At 46.3% G+C, this 17,301-nt stretch overlaps 1 protein-coding gene across 1 annotated transcript; it reads right to left on the minus strand.

The window, feature by feature from the left end:
- Nucleotides 1-1,533: 1,533 nt before the first annotated feature.
- Nucleotides 1,534-6,256, minus strand: LOC311126394 (2-hydroxyacyl-CoA lyase 1-like; the record flags this gene model as incomplete). The annotated part of the gene is made up of 9 exons (XM_084200400.1): nt 1,534-1,617; nt 3,408-3,509; nt 4,232-4,340; nt 4,640-4,734; nt 4,911-4,988; nt 5,177-5,249; nt 5,409-5,473; nt 5,703-5,801; nt 6,206-6,256. Coding segments are annotated over 9 exons (756 nt in total), but the record flags the coding sequence as incomplete, so codon positions are not given.
- Between the last annotated feature and the right edge of the window lie 11,045 nt (nt 6,257-17,301).

Here is a 17,301-nt window from a genome sequence, read left to right on the forward strand (position 1 = left end):
AGCACTAAAATACAATGTAATTTAGTGCATTTAAATACCCCAAAAAATTAATGCAATAAACAAATTCATCCAAAACATACAAATAAGCACGAATACCTGTATCTAATGAATATGCTACATTCACTTTTACTGTTTACAGTATATATTCACTTACAGTAAGCCATCAACAAATTCACATGCGCAGGTCGTGCACCTCATCCACATGCACAGCTCCGGCGGTCGGCTTGAGCTGACCAGTCGGCAGGTCACGTAATTAGGACACTGCCACAACTGGAATTCTGATGGTTGGATAATTTTTATTCGACCTGCACACGAAGAGACAACACACAATATGTTAGCTCTTGGTGCAGCCACAGCTCTCGGGCACCTTGCTAGTTGAAGGTCAGGCAAAAGAGAACAGGTGCTGCATGCACACATTCCGTGCCTAACAACACACTATACAATACAAGTAAAATGATATACAACATAATTCTGACAAAATAAATGACATACCTGTACACGAAGAGACAACACACAATAGCTTAGCCCTTGGTGCAGCCACAGCTCTCGGGCACCTGCGTGAGCACATAGAAACTCACTGTCTAATCAGAGACTTCAACACATTAGTTCCCACAATGAGTTCATCAACCTGCCCATCAACAATAAGCACTGGGACTACATAACAGAAGCCATAAAGTTGCATTTTTAAGTCACACATGCCCACTGGGCTAGTTTGTTCCCACCACAATCCACCAGGATAATGTCTGAAGGAGCTAGAAAGTTCCCCTCTACCACTCCTGCCTCCCTCAACCGAGGTACAATATCTGCGCGCAGAGTAGTAGCCATGGACCCACTATCTAACATCCCCTTCAGCTCAACTTTATCCTGTACTAGCACAGTGGTGTAAAACAAACTGTCTTTCTGATTAATTCTCATTGTGTTCTGAAAAATGACTGTGTTGTTCTTGGGTACTGACTCACAAAAGTAAGAATAAACAGATTGGATATCATCATCAGTGGAGGAAAAATAAGAATGCCCCACATTGCCCTCCTCAGAACGGAGGCTTTCTAGTTTTCCTGAGACCTGCCAGTCTGTCCACATCCAGGGTTCTGTCGCTGCCCAGCCTCACTACAGTCAAAGCTCATGTGGCCCGGAGAAAAGCACTTGACGCACAGCTGGTGCATCTGACAGTGAGCTTTGGTCCAGTGATTAGTGCTTCCACAGTCAGCGCACTCATGCTGACGTTTGTGGAACTGTTTACGGGGCCCTCTACATTTAACATGTTTAAGTCATTTAGCAGACGCTCTTATCCAGAGCGACTTACAGGTAGTGCATACGTAACTTTTTTTTTTCATACCCCCCGTGGGAATCGAACCCACAACCCTGGCGTTGCAAACACCATGCTCTACAAACTGAGCCGGCCATTCCCTCCACTACCCTAGGCGACGCTGGTCCAATTGTGCGCCGCCCCATGGGTCTCCCGGTCGCGGCCGGCTACGACAGAGCCTGGATTCAAACCAGGATCTCCAGTCCCCCAGGACTGTGTTGTGTTACCTGCTTGACAATAGTATTGATGTCCCCCAGGAGAGCAGCAGCAGGTTGCACGTTGTTCCCCATCTCCTCAGCACACAGATCAACCTTGACATTGACCTTGACATAAATAACGTATGTGGAACGTTACTACAACATACCAGCAACGACACGACAGGAAGAGCGCCGTGCGTGACACATGTAACAGCAGCTGGAGGAGTGGCCAAACCTCAAGCTAAACACAACAGAAATAACCAGGCACCACCACATAATGCTAAGGCTGACACACACACGTTCCCTTTTATAAACCGGGTGACTCGAGCCCTGAATGCTGATTGGCTGAAAGCTGTGGTATATCTGACCGTATAACATGGGTCACGTTGAGGGAGGAGGTCAGAGACCTGGCCGTGTTGTGCCAGGATAACAACCTCTCCCTCAACGTGACCAAGACAAAGGAGATGATTGTGGACTACAGGAAAAAAAAGAGGACTGAGCACGCCCCCATTCTCATCGACGGGGCTGTAGTGGAACAGGTTGAGAGCTTCAAGTTCCTTGGTGTCCACATCACCAACGAACTATCATGGTCCAAACACACCAAGACAGTCGTGAAGAGGGCACGACAAAGCCTATTCCCCCTCAGGAGATTGAAAAGATTTGGCATGGGTCCTCAGATCCTCAAAAAATTATACAGCTGCACCATCGAGAGCATCCTGACTGGTTGCATCACCGCCTGGTATGGCAACTGCTTGGCCTCCGACCGCAAGGCACTACAGAGGGTAGTGTGTACGGCCCAGTACATTACTGGGGCCAAGTTTCCTGCCATCCAGGACCTCTATACCAGGCGGTGTCAGAGGAAGGCCCTCAAAATTGTCAAAGACTCCAGCCACCCTAGTCATAGACTGTTCTCTCTGCTACCGCACGGCAAGCGGTACCGGAGTGCCAAGTCTAGGTCCAAAAGACTTCTCAACAGCTTCTACCCCCAAGCCTTAAGACTCCTGAACAGCTAATCATGGCTACCCGGACTATTTGCACTGCCCCCCCACCCCATCCTTTTACGCTGCTGCTACTCTGTTAATTATTTATGCATAGTCACTTTAACTCTACCCACATGTACATATTACTTCAACTACCTCAACTAGCCGGTGCCCCCGCACATTGACTCTGCACCGGTACCCCCCTGTATATATAGCCTCCCTACTGTTATTTTATTTTACTTCTGCTCTTTTTTTCTCAACACTTTTTTTGTTGTTGTTTTATTTTTACTTTTTTGTTTAAAATAAATGCACTGTTGGTTAAGGGCTGTAAGTAAGCATTTCACTGTAATGTCTGCACCTGTTGTATTACGGCGCATGTGGCCAATAAAATTTGATTTGATTTGATTTGAAATTTATTTTGACTGTTCGAATTATGTTGGTAACCAGTTTATAATAGCAATAAGGCACCTCTGGGGTTTGTGGTATAGGGCCAATATACCACGGCTAAGGGCTGTATCGTCGAGGCACTCTGCGTTGCATCGTGCTTAAGAACAGCCCCTAGACGTGGTATATTGGCCATAAACCACACCCCCTCGGGCCTTATTGCTTAAATATAGATGTACTGTACAGCACTAAGACAGCCATGACATTATTTGGAGAGACCACAAAGACTTATAGAGAAGCTATATAATTGATAGACTAAATCCAATAGACTGAGTCAAATACCTTTATACCTGGTTACAATGAAATGTAGTTCACTATGAAATGACCTGTGACTAGGGTTGCAAAATTACAGTTACTTTCCCCAAATTCCCAGAAATCCCTGTTGGAAGATTCCAGAAATCAGAACGGAATAAGCAGAAAATCTGGAATCCGAAAAAAAGAAGGAAAAAAAAGAAACCCTACTGGTGACCTTTGACCTAGCTGGATGACCTTTACTTGGGTGTCAAACCTGGGGGGAAGGCCAAAGTGCAGGATCCAGTTGAGTCTGGCACCAAGTAGGACCACAACATCAGACTGGAGCAGAGCTCTGCAGTCCCCACCAAGACCATAGAACCAGGAGGATAGGAAGAGGAGGAGGAGGAGGAAGAGAGGAGGAGGAGGATAGGAAGAGAGGAGGAGGAGGATAGGAAGAGACCTGCAGAGGGACACAGACAGAGGGCACTGCCACACGGATTTCAACAGACTGGTCTTCACAACTGGGATGCATTCAGCTGAGCAAAACGTTGTGCAACGTTCAGATAGAAATATAGCATGTAGAACGAACGTGCCTCTCAGACAGGTAGAATGAGAAATCATGTCAACAACATTTGTCGACTGAACGTGGCCCAGTTTTCAACTGAACCGTGGTACAGTGCTATATGTGTTACAGTGCGTCTCAGCTGGCTATTGATCTCTCTTGGACAGACGCACGTAACATAACTGGAAGTAGCGTCTGTCAACAGAATGGGATGTGACAACTTTGTTCCGGTACGCTGATTTTTCACCACTAATCATTTGGACAAATCCCGATTTCGCAGGTGCTCGCATCTTTTCAATTTCAGAACGGGAGGGGACATTTGGCCCATAAACTTGCCGGAAACTTGCAGAGAGTTTCCGTTTAGGGGGGTGGAGAGTTCGCAAGTGGCGTTAGTATCTTTCTCTTAACATCTCCCCAGACCTTATCCAAGTATCTGACGCAATTATGCAAGATTTTAGTTCTGTTTCCCCCAGATTATCTGGCTATTAAAAAAGCAATGCCTACCTTTGCCAATGATGAGTAAAGTCCGTTTGGCTCCTTTCAGGACCGCCAGTGCTTCTGTGATCACCATATGGTCAGCCATACTCACAGGAGGAGGTGGACTACAGGGCACCTCTCTGACAAAGGAAATAATAAATAATAGGTCAAACATTAAACATGTTACCTAGCAACTTTATTGCATATGTAAATAAACCATGAAGGTCTATCGAGGCTTATTGCTATTCTCTGATGAGAATATTTTGATATAGTGCTATATTTTCTAAGTAATTTAATTTCTGGTTCACTTCAGACGTTAAAAGGTATAACAAGATAAAATAAAAATGACTACGGTGATGTGAATTCAGAGGTATACATATTCAACAGTAACACATTAGTATACATTTTAAATGGATGAAAGACAGTGATGGCCACTAACCTGGCTCTGCTCCTGTCCAATTTAGCATTGACCATGTCCCCATATATGTCTACGTATACAGCACCTGGACGTCCATACATGCTAGTGCGTGCTGCCTTAGACATACCAAACACCCTTAAATTCAGATCAATTAAGGCTGTGCTGTGCTCTTATGAAGCAGTTAAGGTACCTTGCTAAGCTGGAAAATTAGAGGTCAGAAAAAAGACAATTGCAGGTGATACCAAATGATATGAAGAGGACTACACAGAGGGAGTCAGAGTAGACTGTATACCTTCTCTACCACTGAGGAGATCATATCCAGACTGCTAGACCTAGCAGAGAACTTACTGTACAATCTGCATGCCTCCACCTGACAGAGAAAGAGGACCACAAATAACAAATTATTTCCTCTTTCAGCAATTAAACTGCTAGGGCCAGTTTCCCAGACAGAGATTCTCTATTGAGTTTGCTTTTTAGGCCATGACTAGGCTTAATCTGTGTCCTGGGAAACAACCCCCTAATGTTCAAAAGTCATAAATATCATGGTTCAATCGGTACCTGTGGAAACTCTTGAAACGCCCCAGTGGTCTCTTGGTTTTGATCGGAGGAGCCTCCAATAACAATCACAGGCCTACAGAGAGAGAGGTATCACACAATGACATCAACTGACAATCTGAGATAGTTTGGAGTCCTCAGATCATTTTTTGCAGTGTGCGGATAGCATCCCTTCTTTTGAAAGGACCACTGAACATGAGTAGTAGGGTCTTCTGTTTGTGGAGTTCTAGCATACCAGCAGTTCATGTTAGCGTTGGCCATTCCACCAAGTGCATGGATGAGTCCCGGTCCAGACACAACCAGACACGCACCTGGACTGGAGAGGAACAGACAGACAGAGGGACAGACAGGAAGACAGGCAGACAGACACACAAAGGGTCAGACAGACAGGCAGACATAATTAGCAATGCAAAAAAGCTATGAAACTGACCCTCACACACTACACGCTCCTGTAGTCTATGTACGGGTAGTTAATATCACATGATTTGGGGAGAGCTGGTTTAGTAATAAAAAGGTGGCTTATGGCTTGTTCATTGCGCATTCCCACATACTTGATTCCTGAGGCTTGAGCTGCCTTAGCTACTTCAATGACTGGAACACCAACTATTCCAAACATATATTCTACATTCTGTAGAGAGTTACATGTAGATACAGTATATTTACCTTTTTTTAAACATTTTTAGTCATTTAGCAGACGCTCTTATCCAGAGCGATTTACAGTTAGTGAGTGCATACATTTTCATACTGAATTGTATATGAATTGTTACAATGTAGTTTAGATTTTCTTTGCATTGACACACACATTGGCATGCATCAACAAGGGTGTTAACATATACTATTCCACATAAACATCTAAATGTTTTTCTACAACAATATTAATAGTTAGCTATACCAGTGCAATGACCTATGGCACACTTTCACAACTCATAGTGTTACATTCTCACTGCCAAGGACATGATCAGTGACTAATATATTATTAGCAACACGGTTACACAGTATAACACTGTTTTATATATATTGCACACACTTCACCTGAGCTTTTAGTGCCTCTGCAATGAGCTGAGCCCCAGTCACATCTTCCATTATTATTGTCGAGAAATCTGTTCAAAGTGCAAACGCGGTTAGCAATGATTTCTTGGACTTGTTGTTCAGTAGCTTATAAATCGTGTTTAGATCTCTTGCAAATCATTAGTTTTGTCTGCTTTCCAGCATGCATTACATGAGTAGCTTTTTCTTCTTCAGTGGGGTTTATAGGCAGTTGGCATCCAACGTTATGGTGCATTACTGCCCCCTATTGTACAGAAGTGTGGACATTAGCCGTGCAATAGCAGTCATGAATATTTAATAAACTAGTAGCATTTTTCTTTTTTTATTGCAAGAAATACATAATAAGCCCTCATTATGTGTTTATAACTGCACTTTACTTAACACTTAACTCAGTTAAGTCATTATGAGTGTATGACAGTATGAAAAAAAAAATGTATGCACTCACTAACTGTAAGTCGCTCTGGATAAGAGCTTCTGCTAAATGACTAAAATGTAAAATGTAAATGACTTGAGTGTATGCATTATAGATATAGGCTTCATAGAAAGTGTTACAAATGTTCTCCTGTCATCTTATAGGAGATCCATTCATGGATTTAGTTATGGCTTGAGAATGTGACTGGTCTACGGAGTTCTCCTTTATGTCTGTCTTTATATGTGACAACAACTTTTCTGTATTATGTGTATTTCCACAATCAATAATCATAAACGGTACTTCACTATGAATACTTTTGACTATGTGGTTTGAAGTACTTTACCGTTATCTTGCACATACATGAAGACTACTATAGACAGAAATCAATGCAGTAATGTTTTATTAAATAAAGGCTCTGATTAAAATATCATATTAATAAAATCAGGCATTTGGCTAATTCTTCTTCCCAGAAGCTCCTGTGAATGGTTTGGAGATGGCTCTGGAGAGAGCGTGTAACACCCTGACTATGAGTGGGCGTTTACGGGACTGGGACTCCTGGGGAGCAGGGGCCGGTGTGGTTGTCAGGTCCTCCTTGGGTGGGGAAGTGGATGGAACCTCTGGAACCTCACACTCAGCATCTGTCATGAGAACATTTCATAATCAGAAAATGAATGTGTGTGTTTGTGTCTGTCCGTCTGTCCGTCTGCCTGTCCGTCTGTCTGCCTGTCTGCCTGTCTGTCCGTCTGCCTGTCTGTCCGTCTGTATGCCTGTCTGCCTGTCTGTCTGTCTGTCTGTCTGTCCGTCAGTCTGTCTGTCTGCCTGCCTGCCTGCCTGTCCGTCTGCCTGTCCGTCTGTCTGTCTGCCTGTTTGCCTGTCTTTTTGTCTGCCTGTATGTCTGTCTGCCCGTCCGTCTGCCTGTCAGTCTGCCTGTCTGTCTGCATGTCTAACCGTCGGTATGCCTGTATCTGTTGTCACTGTTTTAACAAGCTTGTCATAGGGTGATACATCAATATGACATTATCGATGCTTATCACTTACCCTGTGAAATATGAGTCTCTCTGAGATGTTTGGTAGGCAGCGCATCCTGTTCAGGGTGTCTCTTCGGTTCCCCTTTTGTCTTGAACAGCTGTTGACAAAACACATCAGGACAACTGAGCCTGTGTAAAATACAGAGTGTGCATCCTAAAAGGCACCCTATTCGCTACGTAAGGCACTACTTTTGACAAGGGCCCAGAGAGCTCTGGTAAAAAGTCGTGCACTATATAGGGAATAGGGTGCCATTTGGGACTCTCCCATGTGTATTAGGATTGCATTACAGTGTCCTCACTCAACCTACTAAAGACAATGACAACAGTTTTGTTCTAATGCTGAGAGACAATAGGGGTGTAGTGAATCTGTAGGGTAAATTTCAGCCCTGCCTTACAGAGGTAATCTCAAAACACAGAGCACCCTACCTTAATCATGATCTTTGGAAACTTATGCATTTTCGGTAGGAAACGCCACTTCCTGTTCTTCTTAGTCTCTTCCCCTCTGGCAGAGGGAAGACGGGCCATGCCGTCAGCCTTTACATCAGCCGGGCTAAGGCTCCTGGCAGGGAATTCCTCAGTAGCATTAAGGTCAGCTACAACACCATGAGTGATGTCACTTGTGGCATTGCTGGTGTCTGAGTGAGAAGAGCACGCTAGTGTGACCGACCTGTGTACAATAACTGGGAGAAGAGGACGCAGCCATTGAAGTCAGTCACTGCATCCCAAATGGCATTCTCTTCACTTTATAGTGCACTACTTTTGACCAGGGCCCATAGGGTCTGGTCAAAAGTAGTACACTAAATATGGAAGAAGGTGCCATTTTGGACACAACCAGTGAATTTCACATCATAAAACGCAATGTATTGAGCATCATGTTACAATTAAGTCCTATGCAGATGAAAATAGGTACTTTCACTTACCATCCTCCATTGTAGACTTGGACACATAAGTCAGGCTGTCCATCACCACGTCTGTCATCAACTTGATGACCTGATCCAAAACCATTTCAGCCGATGGTGGCATAGGCCTTCCCATACACTGCCCCAGGAGTCTCCTAACAGAAGTCTGGGCAAAGTTGTAAATGAGCTCTGAGGCATCGTCCTTTGACAGCTTCCTCAGGGCTGGTTTAGGCAGCGCTGGTTGAGAGAGGCTTCTGTGGCCAACCATGGATTGAAGCTGGCGGTTTATGGTTATCTCCTGAATGAGACCATGGACCTTTGCGATCAGGTTGCCAGATGGGCTTGAAGGGCTTCAACTGACAGGAGCCTATCCAGATGTTCTTCTGCTGAAGTCATCTCTGGGTCGTCCGTCTTCAATGTGTCCATTATAGTTTTCACTATGATATTGGTGTCAGATATGTTTATTTCTTGTTGGCTCACAAGCGTTGACCGTGAACCTGTCTCGTCCATTGCGATAGAGGTATGGGATTCTGTCCTTGTGATTTCATCGGCAGCGCTCATGTCAGGCAACTGGTCAAGGCTCTCCAGTACAGAGTCTAACATGTTAGTGGCTATCAGACACTCCTCACTTGCAATCTGCCCAACAGATGAACTCTCAGAGTTGGCCACTCTACACTTGATCACATTTAGGATCAAGCTGAGCGTCTTCTTTGCAGTTTTGCTAAAGCCTTCTTGGCTGACTGCCACTGTTACGTCTTTTAGAGCCACAAGAGGTTTGCAACTTTCACTCAATCCACTGCCGTGGAGAGGAGAGGCTCTCTTCAAACTGTTGTTGCTCACAACTGACATACTCCTGGTGGGCAGAGTGACATCCTCACTGCATGTGTCAATTATATGGTGGTCTGTTGAAGAGCCACTCGAAGACACAAGGGCTTTAGACCTTTTAGCCAAACAGACTTTTGACAAAGGCTTCTCACTTCTCACAGACGGAGGGCGGCTCCTGTCCTCAACAAGAGCAGTGTCAGCGGACTTAGAATGTCTGAGTGTCTCCACAGGGGCGGAGTCCAGCACATATTTGGCTGTGGTGACTGACACTGGTGGAAAAGAGAAAAAGATGTTCAGTCTATCCTTTACTCTGTGGTACATGGTTTGAGCAGCATCCAATAAGTTGTCAAAGACAACTCTGGGTTTGAGCTGGAACTCCAGCTTTTTCTCTCCTAGTGGGAAGGAGTCTGCGTCATCCACAGTGTACTGGGATACACTTTCAAGGTCTTGCATGATAATATTTACTATATCTTCGGCTGTAGAAACCGCATGGTGTGAGAAGGTGGTGCTAGGCATGCTCTGTAGCAAAGAATGGCTGGCTTTGCTAGCAGCTCTGAGAATGGTCTCACTCACAATGTGTTTGGCCTTAGCTCGGAACTCAGCACTGTGAAAGCTCTGGATGGAAATGTTAGAGGTTCTGCTGGCTGCACTAAGAGATCGCGTGAGTGTGGCAATCTCGGCTGATGTCACATCACTCGAAATGGTGAGGTCCTCCAATTTCGAAATTATCGAGTCCAACTTCTGGTTGAAGTCGAAGGATGAATTTGACGTGCTCTCCCCAACGGAAGCGGAGCAGTCTTCCTTTGAAGTGTCCACCCTCAGCACCGAGATCACCTGTTTGATTACCCCTTTAGTGCAGGTGTCGAGGGTGAGCTGGTAGGCTGAGGCTGGGGACTTAGAAGGGTCTTACTGTCTGTCTTCTGTACAGGAGACACTGCCAAAGTGGCCTCAGTTACAGGAGATTCCTGCACAGTGGCCTCAGTTACAAGTAGTCCAGTTGCAGAAAGCTCGATTTGCACAGGAGTATTTTTTCCCTCAGTGAGATGGTGGGAGGTGAACAGCTTCCTTAGTTTGTCCAGGGTTTTGGTATAAATCTTCTGGGAACCTGAACTCACTTCCACCCAGAACATTTTGCGACCTGATTTCGTACGCATGGAGGCCTTATTGACCTCAGATACCTCATGCAGGTCGGAAATAATTCCACCAAAGAGATCAGAGGATGCCTCCTCAATATTCTCTGAGGAAACATGGACAGATAGGATTTCCGACAGTTTCCCACAAGTGTCGGTTTTATCCAGCGCAGCAGTATATGTCACAGCTGCATCCTGAATGACCTGAGTGATGCATTGCTCAGCTTTGACAATATACTCCTCCACTGGTTGACCATGTAGGATGTCAACTTTATCAGCAGGGAGCTCCTTCTGAATACTCACATTCTCCTCTGATGGGCATGGGTTGTTGAAGATAATGCTCTCAGTGACCATCTTAGAGGAGGCGAGAGATGAGTCGAGAAGCAGAGATCTGTATATTGTCGAGGTGGACATCTCTGGGTGCTTTATCACAGCAGCCTCCTCCAAAATGGCCGACGGGCCCTGGAGGATGTCAGAGATATCCATGTCCTCAATGGTCTCTACCAGAGACGATAGTAGGTCTCTGGCTGCCAGGTTGGTAGGTCTCTGGTTCTCAAGCTCTGTTTTGATTGCTTGACAGGCAGTTGCCAGAGCAACAACAGAGCGAGAACACAACTGCTTCAAGGTGGAGTCAGAAAAAGATGATGACAGATCTGTCATGGACATGGTGGAGAGTTGACTCTCAGAGACAAATGGGCTGAGTTTGACAGACACCTGTCTGACCAAGTCCCCAGCAAGAGCTCTCATATCTATTGCTCCACTAGCTGAGTTGTGGGAGCAGGCACTCTGTGGCCTTGACGGGTTCCTGTTATCCAAAAATCCTGTTATCCAAAAAACCTCAAGTACAAGATCCACAACATCGGATGACACTTCTGTCACTCTGTTGTCGGACAGAAATGTACTTGGATGAATGGTGCCTGCATTCACAGTCCAGTCGCAAATGGAGTTTTTGGACTGACTCTGGACTAGTGGAACTAGACAGGTTTCACTTGGACCTTGGCCAAAGAGCTCTGCCATTTTGAGCAGAACTGATCTTAAGACCTTTGACTTGGAAATGTTCAGCAGTGGGTCGTTGTTGGACAGTCTGGTGGATGGTCTGCTAGCCGATCTGTGAACCACTAGGCTTTGTATTTCTGCCGAAATGGCAGTTAGAAAATAGGTCAAGGGGCTGGACGCTCTCCCCTCATTTCCTCCGTTGGCTTTAGCCTTGATGATGCTATCTATGATGATGACTATGACCTGTCCAGCCATAGGACCCAAGATGGCCTCAAGCTCCCTCTCTAACTCAAGGGGAGACTTGTGGCCGAGCGCAATATGCTCTATGGCATGGGAATACATCTTAGAAGTCGCCATGCTTAGCATCTCTTGGGCAAACTGTTGACTTGCTGAGATACTTCCAGTCAGCAGAACTAGAGTTCCCTGACTGACACTTCGCATTAGCTCAGCCAATCTGGAGTTGAGAAGGTTTATAACCAACTCGACAATACCCATCATAAACTTGCCGTCCGTTGACATTTTGCTAGGTCTGTATTTCTCCTGTCTACTCCGTTTGGGCAGCGGTACGATGTCACCCTGCGACTGGCCGCTCTGGACCATGTCGAAGACAGAGTCCTCAGAGATGCCAAACACAGATCTCAGTGGTGCTGAGTGTTGTCTGTGTCTCATCTCTCTATCGCCACCCTCAGGTGAGGAGACATATCGCTCTTCGTTCTCACTTAGCAAAGAGGTCATGGACCTGCAGAATGCACAACATAAATGAATAGATTATGGTAACAAAATAAAAAATATGATCCAAGAATTTGGGACACAAACTCAACCTTGTTATTATTATTCAAAGGAAGCATTGTGAACCATCTCAAACCACACTCAGAGCAAACATTAACATTCAGAGTAAACGTTTTAGAGTGGTTGTGTAGTATCTAAGTAGTATTTCTCACTAAGTGGATCTGGAATGGATATTTGTACCTATAACAGGAAATACCTGCAAAAAGAGGAGGGGATAGAGCTAGTTATCTGTGAGAGGAGGGGATAGGGCTAGATACCTGTGAGAGGAGGGGATAGGGCTAGGTACCTGTGAGAGGAGGGGATAGGGCTAGGTACCTGTGAGAGGAGGGGATAGGGCTAGGTACCTGTGAGAGGCGTGGATAGGGGTAGGTACCTGTGAGAGGAGGGGATAGGGCTAGGTACCTGTGAAAGGAGGGGATAGGGCTAGGTACCTTTGAGAGGCGTGGATAGGGGTAGGTACCTGTGAGAGGAGGGGATAGGGCTAGGTACCTTTGAGAGGCGTGGATAGGGGTAGGTACCTGTGAGAGGAGGGGATAGGGGTAGGTACCTGTGAGAGGAGAGGATAGGGCTAGGTACCTTTGAGAGGAGGGGATAGGGCTAGGTACCTGTGAGAGGAGAGGATAGGGATAGGTACCTTTGAGAGGAGGGGATAGGGCTAGGTACCTGTGAGAGGCATGGATAGGGCTAGGTACCTGTTAGAGGCATGGATAGGGCTAGGTACCTGTGAGAGGCATGGATAAGGCTAGGTACCTGTGAGAGGCGTGGATAGGGCTAGGTACCTGTGAGAGGAGGTGATAGGGCTAGGTACCTGTTAGAGGCATGGATAGGGCTAGGTACCTGTGAGAGGAGGGGATAGGGCTAGGTACCTGTGAGAGGAGGGGATAGGGCTAGGTACCTGTGAGAGGCGTGGATAGGGGTAGGTACCTGTGAGAGGAGGGGATAGGGCTAGGTACCTGTGAGAGGCGTGGATAGGGGTAGGTACCTGTGAGAGGAGGGGATAGGGGTAGGTACCTGTGAGAGGAGGGGATAGGGCTAGGTACCTGTGAGAGGAGGGGATAGGGCTAGGTACCTGTGAGAGGAGGGGATAGGGCTAGGTACCTGTGAGAGGCGTGGATAGGGGTAGGTACCTGTGAGAGGAGGGGATAGGGCTAGGTACCTGTGAGAGGCGTGGATAGGGGTAGGTACCTGTGAGAGGAGGGGATAGGGGTAGGTACCTGTGAGAGGAGGGGATAGGGCTAGGTACCTGTGAGAGGAGGGGATAGGGCTAGGTACCTGTGAGAGGAGGGGATAGGGCTAGGTACCTGTGAGAGGCGTGGATAGGGGTAGGTACCTGTGAGAGGAGGGGATAGGGCTAGGTACCTGTGAAAGGAGGGGATAGGGCTAGGTACCTTTGAGAGGCGTGGATAGGGGTAGGTACCTGTGAGAGGAGGGGATAGGGCTAGGTACCTTTGAGAGGCGTGGATAGGGGTAGGTACCTGTGAGAGGAGGGGATAGGGGTAGGTACCTTTGAGAGGAGGGGATAGGGCTAGGTACCTGTGCGAGGAGAGGATAGGGCTAGGTACCTTTGAGAGGAGCGGATAGGGCTAGGTACCTGTGAGAGGCATGGAGAGGGCTAGGTACCTGTTAGAGGCATGGATAGGGCTAGGTACCTGTGAGAGGCGTGGATAAGGCTAGGTACCTGTGAGATGCGTGGATAGGGCTAGGTACCTGTGAGAGGAGGGGATAGGGCTAGGTACCTGTGAGAGGAGGGGAAAGGCGTGGGAGTGCGTGTGCTGCAGGCAGTTCTGGCGCTGGTGCACCTGCTGGGTCCTCCACTACAGCTGAATCTGACGCTGCGGCCAAGAGAGGTCACCTCTCCTGCCTCATTACTTCCTGAGCTTGGCGAATCAGAGAGCTCTATCTGCATGGTGAGGTCAAGGGCGGGAACAACCACAGTGGATGTAGACTCCATCACCCATGCTACAATATCCATGCACTTGGCACTAAACTCATGTCTGCTCATCTGCAATGTTAAAAGACCATACAGAGTTAGTTTGTTAAAGGGGCTGCACTGATATAAAATGTAGAACCATTTACTCAAGCTAGTCAATTAAAGCAGTGGTTCAGGATTAAAGGTCCTGCAGGATTTCCACAAATGAATGTTTGGTCCATTTTACCAACATTAACTACTTTAGAGGTGACTATAACTCACCCCGGCACGCATATTCTCACTCAGCAGATTCCAATGGCTGAAAAGTAAATAAATGCAAGTACACAATGAACTACATGACATTACCTCTATTATCTTAGACTATGTTATGGATGGACATTACCTCTATTATTTTAGATTACGTTATGGATGGACATTACCTCTATTATTTTAGATTACGTTATGGATGGACATTACCTCTATTATCTTAGATTACGTTATGAATGGACATTACCTCTATTATCTTAGACTACGTTATGGATGGACCTCTATGGAACTAGGCCACACCCAGACATCCCTGATTGGTTATTTGGTCCGTTGAGTCCTTTGTATTGGCCCGAGACTATGGGAGACTCTCAATCTCCTCGCCTCCTTCTCAAAACCCATTGGATGAGAAGGTCAGAAGGGCGGGACCTCTGGCTTTCTCATCCAATGGGTTTTGAGAAGAGAGGACACGAGGAGTATGCAATTGAGATAGGGAACATATCTAGGGGATGCATGGGGAAGCCAAAGAGCAACTTACTCGTCCTTCATGTCCTGCACAAAGGTGTGTAGGTCTGGGTAGCTTCTCTTTCCCCTGCTGAGGGTGAGGCTGGTCTGGGAAGTTTCATCCTTGTGGGTCACGGTAGTGAAGGTCACCACTGCAGCCTGATGGCGACAACAGAAAGCAGAGTTAGGCTGTAATTCAATTTTGCGTCATTAAAACACAAAATATCTCAATGAAATGTCATACATGTAATAGAAAAATACATCAAATACATCAACTTGTCCGAGAGAGATTTACATGGTTACAAAAACGTCACGCCACTTTTTTCCAAGATGGCGAAGTAGTGCAGTCCTGTTTCTGTTGTGTGTCTGTAAATAGCCTGTAAATACCCTGTTTTTTGTATTTTTCGTACATATTTCCCTATCAGACTTTTCATCCTTCTACAAAATATACTTTCCTGCAACCCGCCTCACTCAATGTGGAACGGATTCTATTATCGACTTACCTTTATCTAGAATCTAGAATCTCCAGTTGAAACTAGCTAGCCAGCTAACTAGCTACTTGCTATTAGCCACAGCTAGCGGTGTTTCACCCAGAACATTGGATTTTTTTCCGCGGGATTAATTTTAATCACTGGACATTGATCACCGGATATTCGGCCAGTCTGCACAGCGCGTTATCGACCCAGAACATATCAGTTTTTCCGCCGGAATCACTGAATCACTGGACCTTTAACTCCGGATTCATCGCTACCAGCTAGCTACCACCAGCCAGCTACAACAAAACGGACGCTGTGGTCTGGCTAATCATCCTGAGCTAGGCCCATCGCCCATCTCCCGGCTATCTACCTCTCTGTCAACCGGACGGGACCACCTAGTGTTGACACGGAGCCCCGCCGATCCTACACGACTGGTCTGCCGACGAAATCGTCTGATGTGGTTACGACGTTAACCACGAAGATTCCATCCATCTGCTAGCCCTGGCCCGCTAGCACACGCTAGCCGTGGCCTCTTACTAGTGCTTCACCACCGGACCTTATGATAACTCAGATATACAGCTGATATCTGCTGGACTGTTCCTTTTTACGGTACTACATCCTGTTTATGTTTAGCCTCAGCCCAAACATGGTTAGTTTATTGTTGTTTCGGTTATTTCTAATTGTACTATATCACTGTAGACCCCCCAGCCTAGCTAAACCTGCCTTAGATAGCTCCTTTGCACCTTCCCCTATACACGCGGAGACCGACTCAATTGATGACTCCAGCGATGCTATCTCTTTCATTGTTACCCAATGCTTAGGTTTACCTCCACTTTACTCATATCCTTCCATATCCTTGTCTGTACATAATGCCCTGAATCTTTTCTATAACACCCGGAAATCTGCCCCCTTTATTCTATGTACCCAACGCACTAGAAGACCAGTTCTTAAAGCCTTTAGCCGTATCCTTATTCTAGTCCTCCTCTGTTCCTCTGGTGATGTAGAGGCTAACCCAGGCCCTGCAGCCCTCAGTATCACTCCTACTCCCCAGGCGCTATCATTTGATGACTTCTGTAATCGCAAAAGTCTTGGTTTCTTGCACATAAATATCAGAAGTCTACTTCCTAAGTTTGAGTTATTCACTGCGTTAGCACACTCTGCCAACCCTGATGTTCTAGCAGTGTCTGAATCCTGGCTCAGGAAGGCCACCAAAAATTCTGAAATGTCCATCCCTAACTATATCATTTTCCGTCTAGATAGAACTGCCAAAGGGGGTGGAGTTGCAATCTACTGTAGAGATAGCCTGCAGAGCTCTATCATACTATCCAGGTCTGTGCCCAAACAGTTTGAGCTTCTACTTCTAAAAATCCACCTTTCCAGAAATAAGTCTCTCACTGTTGCCGCTTGCTACAGACCCCCCTCAGCCCCCAGCTGTGCCCTGGACACCATATGTGAATTGATTGCCCCCCATTTATCCTCAGAGTTTGTACTGCTTGGTGACCTAAATTGGGATATGCTTAATACCCCAGCCATCCTACAATCCAAGCTAGATGCCCTCAACCTCACGCAAATTATCAACGAACCTACCAGGTACAACCCTAAATCCGTAAACATGGGTACCCTCATAGATATCATCCTGACTAACATACCCTCTAAATACACCTCAGCTGTCTTCAACCAGGATCTCAGCGATCACTGCCTTATTGCCTGCGTCCGTAACGGGTCCGCGGTCAAACGGCCACCCCTCATCACTGTCAAACGCTCCCTAAAACACTTTAGCGAGGAGGCCTTCCTAATTGACCTGGCCCAGGTATCCTGGATGGATATAGATCTCATTCCGTCAGTAGAG

This window comes from Coregonus lavaretus, assembly GCF_964263955.1.
Source record: "Coregonus lavaretus genome assembly, contig: HAP1_SCAFFOLD_1746, whole genome shotgun sequence".
Lineage (NCBI taxonomy): Eukaryota > Metazoa > Chordata > Actinopteri > Salmoniformes > Salmonidae > Coregonus > Coregonus lavaretus.